Genomic DNA, 17,633 nt, shown 5'->3' on the forward strand with positions numbered 1-17,633 from the left:
CTCAACCATAAATGGTAACAGAAATTTGAATGAAAACTAAACGTGGTCACCTTTCTTGCTGTCATTTATTGTGAATTTCAATGAGCACTATCAATTGTCAGTTTCTAGACCTTCAAATATATCATTCGGTTATCAAAAAAGATGTTCACGAACGAAAGCAATTGTTAGTAGTTGTTGATGGCCGCCATTTTGGATAATCAATTATCAATTTTTCATAATATTTTTTTACAAGTCATTTCTTTCAACATTATTTTCGTTTTGAAAAACTAAAATTGCTTAAAAAGAGTTGACAACGTTAGATAGTTATACTTACTTGTGGAACACCAAGATATTATCCATCGCTTTTTTGAAATTGTTTATGTTATGGCATCATTCAGGATCAGTGAACTCTACAACAACTGGAAGGCTAACTCATTATAAACAAACCTACACTTTTTTGAAGCCACATAGAAGCTGATTTGCCGCTTCGCGTGTATCTCGCGTGGACTGTTTTATTTGCGTGACGGATTGTTTTGCGAAAACTGCTAACTTGGGAAGAGAATGCTAGCCAAAATGCTTTATTTTTTTCAAAACCGTTAGCACAATTTTGTTATTAATGTGTTAAGATGCATTGTGGACGTTCCAAGACATGTTTTGTATACGTAACGCTGTATTATATAAAACATAAAAGGGAGAACACACATCGAAATATGAATTTCTCATTTGTCGTCGAAAGACCAAAAATTTAAGATAAAACTGATAACAGGTAGTCTGTATCTTTGAATGCTGTGCAGAATACACACAATCCACTTAATATAACATGTTTCATAACAATTTTATTGCTTTCAAAGTTACACTTGCTTTGTAAGAATTTCACATGCTCTTTTTGTAATGTGTGAAAGTGATGATTTGAAATTTTGAATTGTGAGTGATTGTTGGTTCTTGTCATTTACTTCTCTCACTTCTTAAGAACTGGTGGAAGATTTGACATGCATTCATATTTGTGTATTGAGCATTTTATCAGCAAGTTCATGCTTATAAATAAATAGCCAAGTGCACACTATGACAAGTATTGCTAATATAACCTGCTCTACATAAATGTCAAAAAGCAACCCTCATCCTCAGTGGTTTGAAACAGGGTTTTAAAATGATTATAAAGCAAGCAAAGCTATATCCTGTATCAAAATTTTATAGTATAGCATATTGATTGTAAAATTAGTTTTTTCTTGTAATACAGATGATGATGAATGTATATGTAATATATTAAATTTTAGGATGTGTGTTTAAAATGTTTGGTCATATTTGTGAAAATATATGATTCTAAAATATTAGACTAATAATCTTTTTCATACTTGTATTACATTACAATTTTTACTTAAGTGTTTCAAAAGTTATGAATATGGAGTGTCAATTGTGTTTTTGTCTTTTTTTTAAGTGAGTATTGACCCTTTTGACTCTTTAATGGTGCAATTAATGATAACACAATAATATGGCATAACAGTTTTTTTTTAAACTAACTCAAAATACTTTTTTGCTAACTTTTTGAAATATTTTGCAAAGTGTTTTTCTTTTTGTTTATGCTCTGAACTTTCAAAAAGGACTGGGGCGAGCTAATTTTGCTCGGAAACACTAAAATTACCGAAAAACAGCGTTTTTTGCCCTGACAGCTTCATTTTCAAAGATTCAAACAATATTATAAGGATAGACAAGTGTATTTTACATCCTTCTAATGAAAAAAAACGAGGGGTGTCAGTTTTGTATTCAAGTTATAAGGCATGTTTTGACGTGCCAAAACAAAGTTCGCTTTTCATCCTTCTAAAAAGAAGCTTAAACATGCACAAATGCCGTTCAAATTTGTTTTATATTAAAGTCCAAACATTGTTTAAGGTTTTTAGACATTAAGCTGGCTCGAAGACCACTGTTTTTTGCAAAAAATCCGGCAATTTCGAAGTGATGTATTTCGCCTCCGTACCCTCAATGGCGGCGCTCATGCAGGCTTCAAAGATGGCGTCCAAGCAGTGAACTCGACATTTGAATAACTGGAATGATAACCGAAGCCAAAAATTGAAGCCAAAAAAATATTTGTTGTCATCATTCGTCATCACACGTCAGGCTCTAGTCCTCGCGTGTTCATTTTATTTTTTTTAAATCATTTGTCCCTTGGTAATGGTAGAGTTCGGATCTTGATCAGAGCGTAAAAATAACGAAATTTTTGGAATGAAAAGGTTCACGGAAAGTGAATCAAAGTGATAAATCGAGAAGCAAGATGAGGTGAACTTAGTCGATCTGCTCTTACGCTGCGGTTTTCCTTTAAAACATATCATAAAAAGATATCAAACATATAAATGGATATTCATTTCAAGTTTCAAGCGCTATCAAAATCGATGAAAAATACAATCGCTCTGTAAAAAGTAAAAATGCGAGTTATAGACTCCATATTTTTTATGAAACTGGATATTCAAGTTTCTTTTTTATTCGGAAAAACAGATCTTTAAATCCACTTAAATGACAAAAAAGACAAACGCTGTCTGACAACGTTTGAAAGTTTACCTTCCGACGAAAGAAAAATTTATGTTTGAATATTTTCTCGTCATATTTTCTATTGTATTGTCTTTTTAGCAAACAGTGTAATTTTCAGTTGGCTTTTCCTCGTTACAAGTTGTAAGTTACAACGAACTCACTGTAGTAAAGTTTCAGCTGTAAAAAATAACCTTTTGCGAGGAGTTGGCCTAGTGTGTTGTTTGTCGTGATGTTGTTTATATGTTTATGCTTTTGCAATTTATATTCAAATTTATATTGGCCGTGTATGTTTGGCACTCAGGGGAATGAAACTGACGTACAAACCGCGTGAATATTCGACTTTGAAGGACTGGAACTGACGTACAAACCGCGCAAGAGACTAGGACTTTGGCTTCAATTTTATATCTATAAAATGTATTGTTGTTATCATTCCAGATATATATATATGGAGTTCACTGCGTCCAAGTTAGCCTTCCAGTTGTTATGGAGTTCATTGTTCAGGATTCAAGCAAATTGGATCCAAGTCTATAAGATTCGCGTCTGGGTATAGGCCTGGGGCCAGGTTACACGAAGCCTGGATAGCGTTATCCATTGGATGGTAAAATTTTCAAACTTTTTAAAAAGATGTTTATATTTTCATTACGACAAAGAAATTTAGTAATCTTAGAAGCAATATTTCATTTCAGCGATTGCTCAGTTCAAATCGTATATTTCCCCTTTAAGACGTTTTTTAAACGTATAAAAAATTGCTATCCAGTGGATAGCGCTATTCGACCTTCGTGTAACTGGCCCCTGGTACAATAGCATCATCAACCAGTGCTGCGATAGCACGTCCAACATTCCAATCGGTTGTAATATCGTTCATTGGAATTCAGTCAATAAATGCGTTCGCTCTCAATGAATTTCAATGCAACGTTCTCGAGCTTGCGAGACTTCAATTTAGGTTTTTTCCTCACACTTATCAACTCGTGTGACAACACTTCCAGTAGTACAATCAGCTTCATACCATCGCACAGATCCTTCTCTAAATCATGTAAAATAAATTTGGCGAGCTTTAAATGTTCGTTGCACAATCTTGTAAACGTTCTTTTTTGAATTACCCTCCATTCAGAATCCGCTGAAATCGCATCAGAACCCAACGTCATTTTTGTCGAGTTTAAAAGAATAAAAATGCACTTAAAGCGATAGTAAAACGGTAACTTCTGTCAGAGATTCCTCGACATTAGATATTCTTGACTTGCAAGTCAGCCATGTTGGTGGTATGATACAAAAGAATAATTTATCAGTGTTATTGTTGGTACCAGCCGACGTGGGCGAGTGACATTGTTTGGTAAATTTCGAGAGAACGGTTGCAAGTCAAGAATATATGAGTCTTGATACAGTAGATAATCAATTTATCAAGTTCTTTCGAAACACAAGAAAAACTCGTCGCACAGATGCTTTCTATCTCAGCCGTGATGAAGACGTGAAAAATCCAAAAACTTTGGCGAAGACTTCGAGATAAGATTGCCAGTCAGTCATATGAACTTACTTGTATCTCAAAGATCTGTTTATGACCGTGTTTTCAAGTATAAAATGCAAATTGAATGTGCCACGAAAGAAGCGCCGACAGTCGTTATTCAAGAAAATATCTTTGTTCAATACGTCCAGTGATTTCTATTACTTTCTAAGCAGTTTTTAAGAGGGAATATTGATAACTCTTCAGGAAAAAGTGGCGTTGATATATGGAATTTATTATCGGAAATCAACTTGGAAGACATTGTTTGTCTATTCCTATCCATAAAAAAGGACGTCATTGTTCTAAATGGCCGTTTGTCCAATAAGCACAATTTATTTTAAGCCTCTGGAAATTCAAATAGGCTTCGAATTGTACGTGTGAAATGCAAATAATCACGATTGCATGCTTCTCAAATGCCACGGGGAAAGGTTCTTACCGAATGGTCAAATAGCGAATCATTTTAATGAAAAAATTACTATAGTAAATATACAATTTGAAAAATATAATATGCAAGCTTTAGTACATATCCTTAAAATTAAATAAACGGTACAAATCGTGTTTGTACTTCAATGTTAAACTTATCCAAATAACGTGACGACCCAAATGTATATCCAAACGAGCCGCCAACTCCAGTTGAATATATACAGTCGGCGTTTTATTGATGTAAGTAGACCGTTGCGATTCTCGACTTTATAAGATGGACAATAGACTTTGTAAGCAATGCTGCGTTCTTGAGTTTTGTTCATTATTTTTTCTATTTCCCATCATTTGAAAAGTCAAGGAGACAAGTGACGTCAAAACAGAGCCCTGTATTAGGAGATTTGGGACACCGGAAGTAAAATTGCTAAGTTTCCGCCATTTTTGTTCCAAAGCCAGCAAATATAGAGCATTAAATGGTGGAAAGACAAATTTTCTGTTGTTTTTCTAATTCATGAATGGACAGCGATCCCAGTTGTTTGAAACTCAGTTGTTTATAGATGTCATAATAATAGAAAAGCATTTATTTCATGCAGTAGATGTAATTTATACGCCTTTAATGTTGTTTTTGCCACAAGGGAGCGCGTATGTTTCTATTCTTCATTGCTTTCATTGGCACTATTATAATGCAACATAAAATCATTGAAAACATTTTTTTAGAATTTATTTCCTATGTAAAAAATGGTCATAATCTGCACTTTGGGGCAAAAATGGCGGCTAGATGCCCACGTGACCATATCTACCCAATCACCATGATCATAATCCAAAATGCAGAGAACAATACGAGTCCCAACTCTCACAAATACAGGGCTTTGCGCCAAAATGCAGCGTTACCTTGTTGAGTTTTGCTCATTTTCCCCCCATTTCCCATCATTTGAAAAGTCAAGGAGACACGTGATGCCAAATTGCAACGTTACGTTGTTGAGTTTTGATTATTGTTTTTTCTATTTCCCATTACTCGAAAAGTCAAGGAGACAAGTAATGCCAGGATAAGATAAAACATGGCAGTTAAGAAGTATTTCTAAAAGAAAAAGAATTATTCGTTTTGTATAACCCTATCTGTTTAGCGAGGTTCTGTTGCGAAAAGTAATATGGGGAGGGGGGTACCTTCATATGGGCATGTTGTAATCCGTAAAAAACAATGGACTTTACAGGAGCTTAAGACGGCAGATGATGTGTATATGATTATACCCCCCCTCCCCCCAATTATCGATCATCCCACGTTCCTATCACAGTATAGTGAACACACAGTAGAGCCACTCCATTGAATTTTTTCGTGCCACGCATATCTTATTACACACTATGAATACCTTAATGGAGCAAATCAATTCCCTTTTTTGGACCAATAGGAATGATGAAATGGCTAACGGTCGCCAACTATCCAATTAAATGTAGAGCAACCAGTTGCACAGGGAAGCAGACCTACTGTGTATTCCCTATACTGTGGTCCCAAGTAGAAATAATCTCTTACTGTTAGGGTTTTTTTTATATATTTGAGACACTGGCGTAGCCAATCCGCAAGTTTTAGTCCTGCTGTACGAATTTCAGAGCGTTAAGAATTTTTTATTTTATTTGAAAATTATAGTTCTCACGGTGAGTGATCACAGAAGAATTCGCTTGACAGGAGTAAATATGCGGCTTGGCTACGCCACTGAAATTATCCAAGGTGATCGGAGTGATCCAGTAAAAATAATCTCATGCTCATCCAATAAACGCTACCGAAGGAGGAGATATATTAACTGAAACAACTGATCCTAAATTAATAACTCTACCACCACTGAACTTTTCTTTCAAGTGGTACATTAGGGATAATTTATCTTAGTAAATACAGTAAAAAAATGTTAACCAAATGAGCAAAGGTCAAAATAATAGAAACTTGTCGCGCATATTGGTCTCACCGTATAAGAATTTTGCTCATCTATATTATCGACTCCTTTTGCACTTTCGTTAGTTCGATCGACTCCTTTTGCACTTTTCGTTAGAAGATCTTCATTGTCACCAGACCCATATTCTTCAGGTATCTACGCATGACGACAGAAGATAAAAGCATTTTCGACATAGAGCATCGCTAGAAGAAAAACCACGACATACCTCGTTAAGAGATGAACTCGTTGAATTGTTAGCGTGATTTGATTGCGCTACATCGAGCCTCTCGCGTTCGGACGCTAATCGTTTCTTTTCTTTCTTCGACCTACATATTCAAAGGAAACAGCAATAAGTTGGCAAGTGATGCAAAAAACGACGACAAAAATATGTCATGACGTGTAAGACAAGACGAAAAATAAGTAACTCGTAAAGTACACGACTTGCATATACAGCGAGATTTTAAACTTGGATGCCAAGGATAATTCAAAGTATAAAAAACACACACTGCCTTTTGACTCGTAGTTTGAATCAACCATAAAATGTTTCATACATTTATTTCATTTTTCCATTAACTTTCATTTCATTTTGATTTATTCATCATTACGTAAACATCCTTTGACTTCATGGTAAATTGAAACATTTTAGATAAAACCTGTTACAAGTTGGAGTCTAAACAACCAGTTGCTGTTTTTTGCCTAATGCCTACTTTATTTTTTAGGCTTGGTGGAGTGCTTATCCGTTGAAAACGAAACGAGTCGCTCATCAAAACATATTTGGGGGGTGGGGGTAGGTACAAGAAACAGCAAATTCTTTTAGATAAGTCAAAGTCGCCCGGAAACTTTGCATTAAAAACAAACTATCTTACCACTTCAATTCGCTCTCGAGTGTTTGGACTTTTTGTAGAAGGAACTTGTTCTCCTCTTGCAGTGTCTTTAATTGAACTGAAACAATGAATTGAGCGGTTGGTTTAGGCAGAAGTAGCACAAACCATGAGTAACTAGACTCAACTGGTTTATGAACAAAAAATAGCTTAATTGCCTTTGTAAACAGTGGCAGACACTAAATGAATTATTGGGGAGAGGGGGCTCGTCTCAAGGCATGAGATTTTTAGGGAGATCGCGGAGCATGCCTATAGGCATACTTTTCAAATTTGATCTCTAGAAATTTAATATAAGGATTCCTACACATAATCCAACACACACAAGGTTTAATGCATCTGCTGGTACGTGTGCACTACCAAAGTCTACCAAATAGTCATTATTTAACATCACATTTATGTGATGTAGGTGTGACTTGAAGAAATTGGAGTAAAATTTCAAAATTATTGGGAAGCTCAAACCCCCTGCCCCCCGGGCTTGTGTCCGCTACTGCTTGTAAACAGCAAAACGAATCTAAAAGCAAACTGACTACATGATGATCGACGACAATGTCATTGTCGTCCATAGGAATGTTGGTGATTCAGTGAATGATTTTCGACAATGGCAGGCCGGTCGTCTCAAGAAATGTTGGTGATTCAGTGAATAAAAGACGTTGCGTGATGGAAACAAGTGGAGGTGAACAATGTTAAGCTCTGACCAAACTGTCCTTTCTAGAGATCCAGAAAAAACATCGTCTCTTATTGATATAGAAATACAGGATGAAGCTTAAAGTGAAAGACTGTGTTTCCGCTTCATTGATGTGTAAAAGATCCAGCAATGGTAAAATAATTCTGACGTGCCACAACAGATATACAAGATAATGAAAAACCTATGTTTTTCGACGCCTTCCCCGCACTGATCGCTGCTTGCTGCTGCATGTGTTTAGCCGTACTCTTCGCCGACTCCGCGGCACGATGTTCAGCTGTCTTTTCCACTTCAGACAGGCGGCGACTTCGTGAAAGCCCGCCAATCTGTCCTGGAAACGATACGTTTGATGAAGTAAGAATTAAAAAGATGCAGCGTTCGAAGAAACAAAACGGGCATCCGTTTACTCACTATGCAAGTTGGCAATCGTCTCTTCTCGTTCTCGGGCGGTATCTTGCTCTTCCACAAGTTTATCTGGAGCGAGGAAAAACAGAGAGAAAAAATAAAGAAAAGGGAAACACACTCCTCACGGAAAACAAAATCCAGCGAGAAAAAGTATTTTATACTGACCTCTCAGAGTAAGAATTTCTTGTCTCACTTCGGTCGCTTTGCTCTCAGCCGTTTGGAGTTGCTCTGAAAATGATATTTAAGAAAACTTGTTGATCGCTGGATACTAGAGGAGAAAGAAAAGCAAGACGAGTGTTTGATCTTGACTCAGGCGAAATAAAAGTTTTACCACGAAGTTCTTGGATGGTTTTCTCTTCAGTACCAGAGTCACTATCAGATAAAGCTGAAACACACATTATAAATTTCTAATTTTTCCCATATGCCAAATAAGTATCAACGAATCGTATTTTTTTCATTCTCGTTGTGCTATCGAATCAATGCACCCTATTCGTTTGGTTATTTATCTTATTTCCAATCGATCCTCCCTAATTTAATCGTCCCTATTCGATCCGTTCCTTCTTCCAATTTCATGTATGTTAAAGATACGCGTACCTGAGATAGTGTAATTCTTACTGGAAACAAGCTCTTTATAATTGGACATCTCATCTGAGAGAGAAAAGAAAAGCGCTGTGCAAAAATATAATGGTGGTCATAAACCCGCTCTAAATGAAATGCTTACTTTTGATGAACTGAATGTGTCTCATGCACTTCAGTACGATCACCTCTGAAAATGTAAAGAAAACTTTGGGTTTTGGAGAAGTCACTTGAGAGGATGTTTCGTTTTGTTTGTTTTTTGGTAGGATACGATGAAGACCACAGACTACATTCCTTTTTTATATTCCACAAAAATACTAGATTAAAGGCTCTATTCATGATTGTGACATTTGCAATAAAATATAAGAGGAAACTTTACTCGAAATTGATTGGTTGTTTTCGGTACATTTAATCCCACAATACACAGACAAAATGTGTACGGAGAAAATTTTGAAATATAATACATTGAATTTCTGTAATAAACGGCGAAGGTAATATTTGTCTCGTCCTTTTCCTCTCACATTATTGTAAGTAATAGCATAGAATTCCGTCGAATCAATGGAAAACCCTCGTTCAAGTCTTTTTCCACATTGTGTGTTCGAAACCACGGTATTCGAGAACATGGCGCAACAACATCAATTGCCGCATATACGAGCGTTCGAAAATGAGAAAAATTGAATGTGCAAGTTACTCGAAAGAAAAACTTGCATACGAACCGATCTGTCGAGTTTCCACATTGTTCTCGAGGAAAGAGGAATGATCAGTTTCTTCGTTCCGGCCATTAAAGCTACACAGTTGGTTCTTCACATTTTGAAGTTCAGCTGTAAAATAAAAACTCGAATTATATCATCAACAGGCATAAAAAACATACAAAATTAAAATAATAACTAGACAATTTAAATACCTTCTAAGTCATCTAGCATATCAAGATCGTAGTTTGTGCCTTCATTCAAGCCTAGAAAATACATTTGGATGAAACATACACTAGAAATGCTATGACATATTCGAAGGATGGAAAAACCAAAACTTATTGTTTATTGAAAAAATAACAAACTTAGCTGGAACACATCAAACACATTGTTCGGGAAATCAAATGTTTTATAATTCTTTAATGTGTAGGCATATAACTGTGTTTATTTCGCCTGTAAGTGCCTAGCTTGCGCCATCACGTTGACAGTCAGTTGTCATCAAGCACCTAAATCATAGTCCATACCTTGAACGTGATTGGAGATATTCTCCTGAATGTCATCTTCATTTACTGAAAAGGGAAAAGTGAAATTGTACACGAGACTTTACGAGCGTAAAGTGTAAACCGTCCCCTTCGTTCTATTCTTACCAATCAGACTATTTGAAGCGTCGTCTTCCTTATTGAGATCGTCAACTGCTCGGAGATGACAGCACATAAGCTGCTCTATAGCACATGGAAAAATTTTAAATAGATATTCGTTAGACTGAAAAGAGCTCAAACTGAAAACCCCGTAAATTATGTAAGCTGTACGACAAGTACGACCGTGTTTACCTTGCTACATATATTATCAACATGTGACCTAACATATCCTAACTGAAGTGGTACTACAGGTATGACCGTGTTCAATATGATACACACATAATCAACACGTGACTCTGCATAATCAACCTGAAGTGATGTTACAAGTACAACCGTGTTCAAAGTGGTACATATATTAGCAACACGTGACCCAACATATTCTACCTGAAGTAGTACCACAGGCATGACCGTGTTCAAAATGATGACCATATAATCAACACGTGACCCAAAATATTCTACCTGAAGTGGTACCACAGGCATGACCGTGTTCAAAATGATGACCATATAATCAACACGTGACCCAACATATTTAACCTGAAGTGGTACCACAGGTATGACCGTGTTCAATATGATACACACGCAATCAACATGTGACCCTGCATATTCTACCTGAAGTGGCACTACAAGCATGACATTGTTCAAAATGGTACACAAATAATCACCTTGTGACCGCAGATCAGTGCTTGTGACCCTACATATTCTACCTGATGCACGAAAAATAACTACACACTTCTAATGACCTTCAGTTTGGTCGATTTCGACTCGCAAATGTTCCAAGTCTTTTTCATATTCAACCAACTCATCTGTAAAAAATATATATATTATACTGAAAAGTCCACTGAAAACAACAACCTTTCAATACATCGTAAATTTTATCACGTTATGTTCATATTAAAAACTTCAACATACTTTTCAAAATTGCAAGCTCCCCGTCAGTATCCTCATCATTTTGCTCGTAATTATTAACCTTGTCTGCAATATCAAAGTAATTTGAATGGCAACTTGCCAGGTGAATCATCTGGAAAATCATTCGTTCAAAAGGTTTCACGAATGACTTGATGGCAAATTTGCAAATGATTCTAACTAGGCATGCGCACACAGAAAACATTATTGCAGCAAGCATGAAAGACTTGTTGCATGAACTGTAAATCTACCATAAATCAAATGGAGAAGGCAAATCGAAATGAACAATTTGTGTATTGCACGAGATCTTGTATTTACAGTACCATTGATCTCGTTGACACGATCCTCCTTGGATTTTGACTCCTCTCTCAATCCGTGAAGTTTATCTGGAGATGTTAAGAGATATTAGAGTGATTTAGCAAACATGACGTTTCGTCTAAGACGTCGTCAAATTTTCGCGAGGGATCTGGGTCTGGGATACCACCAAGTCGTAAAGTATTTGTGATTTAGCAAACCTTTTGTAGGACTTCGTCAAAGAATAGTATGAAACAAGTTTCACTCATTTCGGCATTTTCCTGCTGGATCGTTTTTTCCATCATTTTAAACTAATTTTTTGATATGAAATACGTATATACTGCAGTATATTTATTTCAAAAAATATGTAAATAGAAGCAAAATCATCGACATACGGCTTTTTGACTGAAATTGTTTTGACTCCGCGGAAGCCCCCGATATCAGAGCAGGCCCCGCGATGTTTATTTGTTTTTTTTTCACGCTTCAGGAAACAAAACCTTTGCAGTTTTTACTTAGATGAGTATATGTAGGCCTATATAATCTTTCAAGATGCAAATATCTGAGATATATACGCATTTCTGTCCGAAAATTGAAAATTAAATATTTGTTTCAGCCGTCGTCGATAAGACGATATTTTCACGTCGTAGTCGTCAGGACGACTGCCGTCGTACATTGAACCGGACGTAGCTAAAAGGCGCATACCACGCCATTTCTACGACGTCTTAGACGAAACGTGGTGTTTGCTGAATCACTCTATTATATCGTCACAGCCCTATCTCAAAAATTCACTTTTTCAACAGTCCCGTAATGCTTTCCCATATTATTTATGAATTGTTCAGTCCGAAGTGTTGTTTACGAAACTATGACGACGAGAACAAGAGCGTATCATACAACAATCGAGATGGAGGAGGGGATAGGGGAATGAGGAGAAGAGGTATGCAATGCAACACCAAAGCAGATGTATAAAATTGTATTTTTGAGTTTTGTGATATGAATGAACGAATAGATCAGTTGGAATTGGGTTTTTCAACGACGTTAAAAATTTGGATTCGGCTTAGCAAAACACTCGTTCCACTCGAATGAGCTTCACAGCTTCATAAAAACAATGGAAGTAAACAGCTACGTATGTACCTTTTAAAGTCTGAATCGTCTCTTCAACCGAACATAACTCTTCGGAGTCACCTTGAAAAAAAGGAAGCCAATAGTGAAATCGTATTTGCAATGCCCTGAAGTTTAAAAAGTTATCAGCCTCGACAAGAAATGAAAGTTTGCTTTTTCTGCACGGTCATATAGTCGTTAAACGTGATGTTTGTGACGTGGACAACCCGCCATGCTATGCCGAATTTTCTGTGTTCACTTACAGAGAAACAACAGATTTCGGAAGAACTGAAAAATGACAATGCTCTGAAGTTTACGTAGAAGGACTGAAACTGGAGGACCAGCTACGTTACTGTATGCACACATGTTAAATACAGCTCCACATACCATTCAGAGATTTGCGATCGCTCTCCGAACTCCCTTTGGTCGAATCTTTTCGTTTATCCATTTGCGCTGAAATCAATAAAACATCAAGTAATACAAATGCCATACAGTATACACTCGGTTGTAGCTGCAAGGCCTTTAACCGTGAACCACGTCTAAATAATCAATTTGACGCGCCGGACTAACATTCAAAAATGTTTAATGCAAGATGTTAGACGTCTGAACGACGGTGATATACGTGAAATGGATATTAAATATTTATGATTTTCATCAGTCATTCGTGCAGCATTCATGACGATGCGTCAGTGTTAGCCTCGTTTCCACGAAGATCAAGCGATTAACAGTAATAACGAAGATGGCTGGATTTGGGAGATGTCATCCGAGTAACTTCAAGCTATAACGTCTTGGAAGGATTTTGAAGATTGTTTTTTGATCCATTGAACTAAAATACACGGAACGCTACCTGTAATAGAAAAGCCTAAAAATTTTATGAAGACAAATCTTACACCCAGACACACGTGTGTAGTTCAATCAATTTTCACTCGGCGAGAGAATCTCGAAACACTAAACACGCGTGTCTGGATGTAATCTCGCGTGTCTGGGTGTAAGATTCGACTTCGATTATTTACTTCAGGAGCGTTCCATGTATTTTAGTTCAATGGTTTGACCAGCTTCTTGCCATGAAAATGATGAAAGTAATCTTCTAAATGTTGAAATAGATTATGGCTTCGCACAATGTTACAAGTGTGAAATTCAAAATATTTTAAATATTGACAACGCCACATCTAAGGCAGTTGTCGTTGTTTTAGTGAAAGCCCGGAACAAACAATTTGTTCACCAAGAGTTGAGAAATTTCTTAAAATTGTTTATATCTCGAAATATTGTTTTCGATTTCACACCAAATTAAGAATTCCAACACTTTTACGCCTGAAGTTTCAACTCTTGTCAATTCCTCAAAATTTTTAATGTCTCAATGGATCGCGGAAAGGATCTGTAATTTCAGGTGACATTTGCTATGCACATGCACTGAGGCAAATAAACAGCTGAATATTTATTCGACTTACCCGCTGGAGATTCAAGTCTGACTAACGCAATATTTCAGATTTCATCAAAATATAATTTATGCAATAAATTAATTCGAATTGCATGCTTAAACACCATGTTCCAGACAAAGTGCATATGTAATAGTCTTCAGGTATATAATGGACTTTTTTAGACTGATATGCATTTTATCGGCTTCATTTGCAGTACGTCAATAAATATGATAACTGTAAACTGACTGAGCAACACCGGTAAATATTATGTTGGACCAACAATCGCTTTGCACAAGCAAGGCCTCAGAGACAGGTTGCAAAAAGAAATAAATTTTCTCAAATAAGATATTATACTATTTGGGAACGAAATCAAGGGTATTTTCATCGAAGGATGTTAAAAATTTTTGTTTACTGTTGAAGAAATATACAAAATACATTCAAAACATAGCTTAACTCAATTAGCAAACAATTTAAAACCAGCTGCTTTCAAAATTTCTCGTCCGCGAGCAATAGCCAAAGCACTTTAATTCAATTGAACAGAATTAGCTAGTCGGTAAACAAAAAATCAATGAATACAATTAGCTTCCCGGTAGTAGGATTCCGAACAGATTTCAAACTTTACTTCAACAATTCGTTTACTCTTGCAACAACAAAAGCCAGAAAACACTGGCACAAATATTTGCTCACGGGGAACTTGCGATAACTGCATATAACTATAAGTTACAGATATACGTACATACCACGCATTGCTAGTAACTGCTCCTTTCTGAAATCGCACTCGGCTTGCATGGATTCGAGCTATAAGAAAATATTGTACCGTCATTCTCAAGCGCTTATAGCGAGCGCTCTATAATTGATCATCAACATAAGATGACGCCCGGCATGCAAAGCTTCGATAGCCGCCAAAATAACACAAGGAACTGGAGAAAATAAATTCATCGTGTTAAATGTTCGTTCATCAAAAATAGACCTCAGCAACCCTCTCGCAGATGGAAACGCGAGCTGACTTTGGACTTTGAATGTCACAAGGTCAATGCGGCAGTTTCTTGAAATAATTATTCGCCCAAATTGGCAAGAAAATTCACAACTTTGAAAAGAAAGGTTTCTGATATTTTCCCCGCGAAAAGTTGTAACCTAGAGACACAGAGACTTACTCGAGATATATATTCGAGTTCTTTTTTTGAAGCTTTCGCTACAGCCTCGTTTGCATCAGCTTTCTCGCCGCTCATCTGCAATGTATGGCAAGTGATGTTGAAGATTCGGATGTGACTTTTTTCGGAAGTCGATACACAAAATATTCCGAAAATAATCAATCCGACGACATGAGAGATACAAAAGACAAAATGTTAATGGTTTCAAAATGAGGTAAAATACATTGGCAACGATTATAAAATCATACCTGTGTCAGCTGGTTTCTCAGATCATTCATTTCGTCCAATCTCTATACAAAAAACGAGAAAATCACTCACTGACGACAAAAACAGCAGACCAGATTATCATGGAAAAGCAAAAAATAAAAGCGACAAGAACATTGTTTAAAACAAACATATTAAAACAAGGAAGAATTTTCAAATTTTCACAGGGTGTCTGTGAGTGTAAGTGTATGCCAATAATTCGGGGGCGAGGTACATATTCTTTTAAAAAATGCTGACGGTTTTTAACTAACCTGACCATACTGCGTTGATAAATCTTCCAGTTGTTTTTGAGCTTTCGCATAAAGAGTTTGATAATGGCTGCACTCGTCCTCTGCATTGTTGTAAGACTTCTACAGATGTAAAAAGAAATTCGTAGATGAATTTGGCAAGCTGAATAACTTATCATTAAAATAAAAATACTTTATTTAACAAATAGATTAGCTACATTTGAGTGTTTTCTGTTCGGTTGTACGTAAATAAACGGTATGACATCGTTTGTGATAAGAACAAAAAGTGATCACTATTGGCTATCTTAAGTCACGTGTTAAAATGTGATAGACAGACAGAATAAATAAGGGATATCTGATCAATTTCTTTAAGAATCCCTTATCGAAGAAGCACAAATCATCGATAGAAAACCATTTTTCTTTTTTTTTTGCTAAAAAATACGTCAACCGCCTCACTTTGGTCGTTTTCAATATCTGCAGTTGCTCATTCATAAATAAATTCAGGTCAATATTCAAATAATTTCGCAATTCGTAAGTAATTTTAAAACACGAAATTTTCCGTAACGTCTTTTGCGCGTCTGTCTTCTTATAGATAATGACTCTCGACCAATAATGAAATTTTAAGCTTTTAACACAAGTGACGATACTTACTTCAAGAATCGTTATTCTCTCGATCGCTTTGAGCTTATCCTCCGTAACTCGACGAAGTCCTTCCTAAACATATAGGAATGTAGAAAAATGAATATCCTATCTTGGGGCAGCAGTTTTTTTTGAGGTCACTTCCGACTATGGGGGAGGGGGCTCACAAAATTTAGCGTTATCAAAGATTTAATTGTTTCAAGATTTAATGTAAGTGGATTTTCAAATCACACTTTACAGTTTACGACCTTTGCAGCCATTTCATATTTGTTTTTATCTTCGTGGAGTCTTGTGATTTCTTGTTTCAATTCGTCTTCGGTGCAATTCTAAAAGTGAAAAATCACCAATTTTCGTGGGTAATTATAAACACAATGAAACGCGTGCGTTGATTGGTCTAGAGCCGTGCCCGCATTAGCCTTTGCAAAACACATCTGAGCTCAACCCATCAAATCAATAAAAACAATCAATCGGTCAAAGAGAATTTGGTAATCGATCATGAATAACATTTTAGAGGAAAAATCAAATTGTTTGTCTTTTTCGCATACTCTCGGGGATGTGCAACCCTCGACTTTCGGTCTCGGGCTTGCACTGATCTGCTCTCAAGTTCTCCCAAAGGACTCCTCGGTTTGCATAAGCCCGTGCAAACACAGTAAACACAGTAACACTTTTATTTCTTAAGTGTTAAATACAACCACGCAAAGCAATACGCAAATATCGTCTTATCCCAAAAAATAATCGTTGTAAGAACAACAAAAATGTCAAATTTTCTTAAATATAAGTACAGCAATATAGCTCCTTTCAAGTTATGTACAATTAGTTTAAAATTTAATAACAAATTTTCTTTTGAGCGTCACTATTAAAATGCATACATATGGAGCTTTTGGTATTTTTTTGATGTGCAAACAGAGACTTTAAAGGGCATATGACTCGAAAATCGAGCAATTTATATTACATTTTCGTTGAGCATAACTTTGAAAATCACAGCGCATCTTGTAAAACAGTTTATTCATATCATTTTTCATTTTCAAGATATTGCAGTTTATGTAACGTACGCTTTACAAAACTTTTGACGTCGCATTGCATATTGAGAATTTTGAAACGGCTGGTTTACTTGTTGATATGCTACTTCAACCGAGCAGATTTCCCTTCATTAATGGTATTAAATATTTCTTTATCGTTTGTAGCCAAAAGTAGCAGGAAAAGTAAAGGATGTTTGAAACTTCGCAGCGACTCATTGTGCAAAACGACGTAGAGAGTTGTGTGAACCGGACATCACGAAAACCTAAGTATCTTGAGAATAAAAAGAGATATGCGCAAACTGTTTTTGAAATATAGTAAAAAACAAATTCCAAAAAAACAAGACATTTTGAGATTGCAAAATATGAATCAAAACAAGATTTAGGAAGTGAACTGTAAATTTTCGACTTTA

At 36.1% G+C, this 17,633-nt stretch overlaps 1 protein-coding gene across 1 annotated transcript; it reads right to left on the reverse strand.

Moving 5' to 3' along the window:
* Positions 1–4,429: 4,429 nt before the first annotated feature.
* Positions 4,430–16,526, reverse strand: LOC124434737 (kinectin-like). The gene is made up of 25 exons (XM_046984635.1): positions 16,453–16,526; positions 16,217–16,279; positions 15,590–15,688; positions 15,323–15,364; positions 15,078–15,152; positions 14,664–14,721; positions 12,893–12,958; positions 12,539–12,589; positions 11,437–11,499; positions 11,120–11,182; positions 10,951–11,013; positions 10,220–10,294; positions 10,097–10,141; positions 9,788–9,838; positions 9,600–9,704; positions 9,029–9,073; positions 8,902–8,955; positions 8,639–8,692; positions 8,473–8,535; positions 8,314–8,376; positions 8,087–8,233; positions 7,206–7,281; positions 6,566–6,665; positions 6,373–6,495; positions 4,430–5,495 (listed from the first exon to the last, which is right to left on the reverse strand). Exons 1-25 carry the CDS (start codon positions 16,462–16,464, stop codon positions 5,388–5,390), a joined length of 1,764 nt encoding a protein of 587 aa, XP_046840591.1. The 5' UTR covers positions 16,465–16,526; the 3' UTR covers positions 4,430–5,387.
* Between the last annotated feature and the right edge of the window lie 1,107 nt (positions 16,527–17,633).

Source organism: Xenia sp. Carnegie-2017, unplaced genomic scaffold (assembly GCF_021976095.1).
Source record: "Xenia sp. Carnegie-2017 unplaced genomic scaffold, XeniaSp_v1 HiC_scaffold_14, whole genome shotgun sequence".
Classification (NCBI taxonomy): domain Eukaryota; kingdom Metazoa; phylum Cnidaria; class Anthozoa; order Malacalcyonacea; family Xeniidae; genus Xenia; species Xenia sp. Carnegie-2017.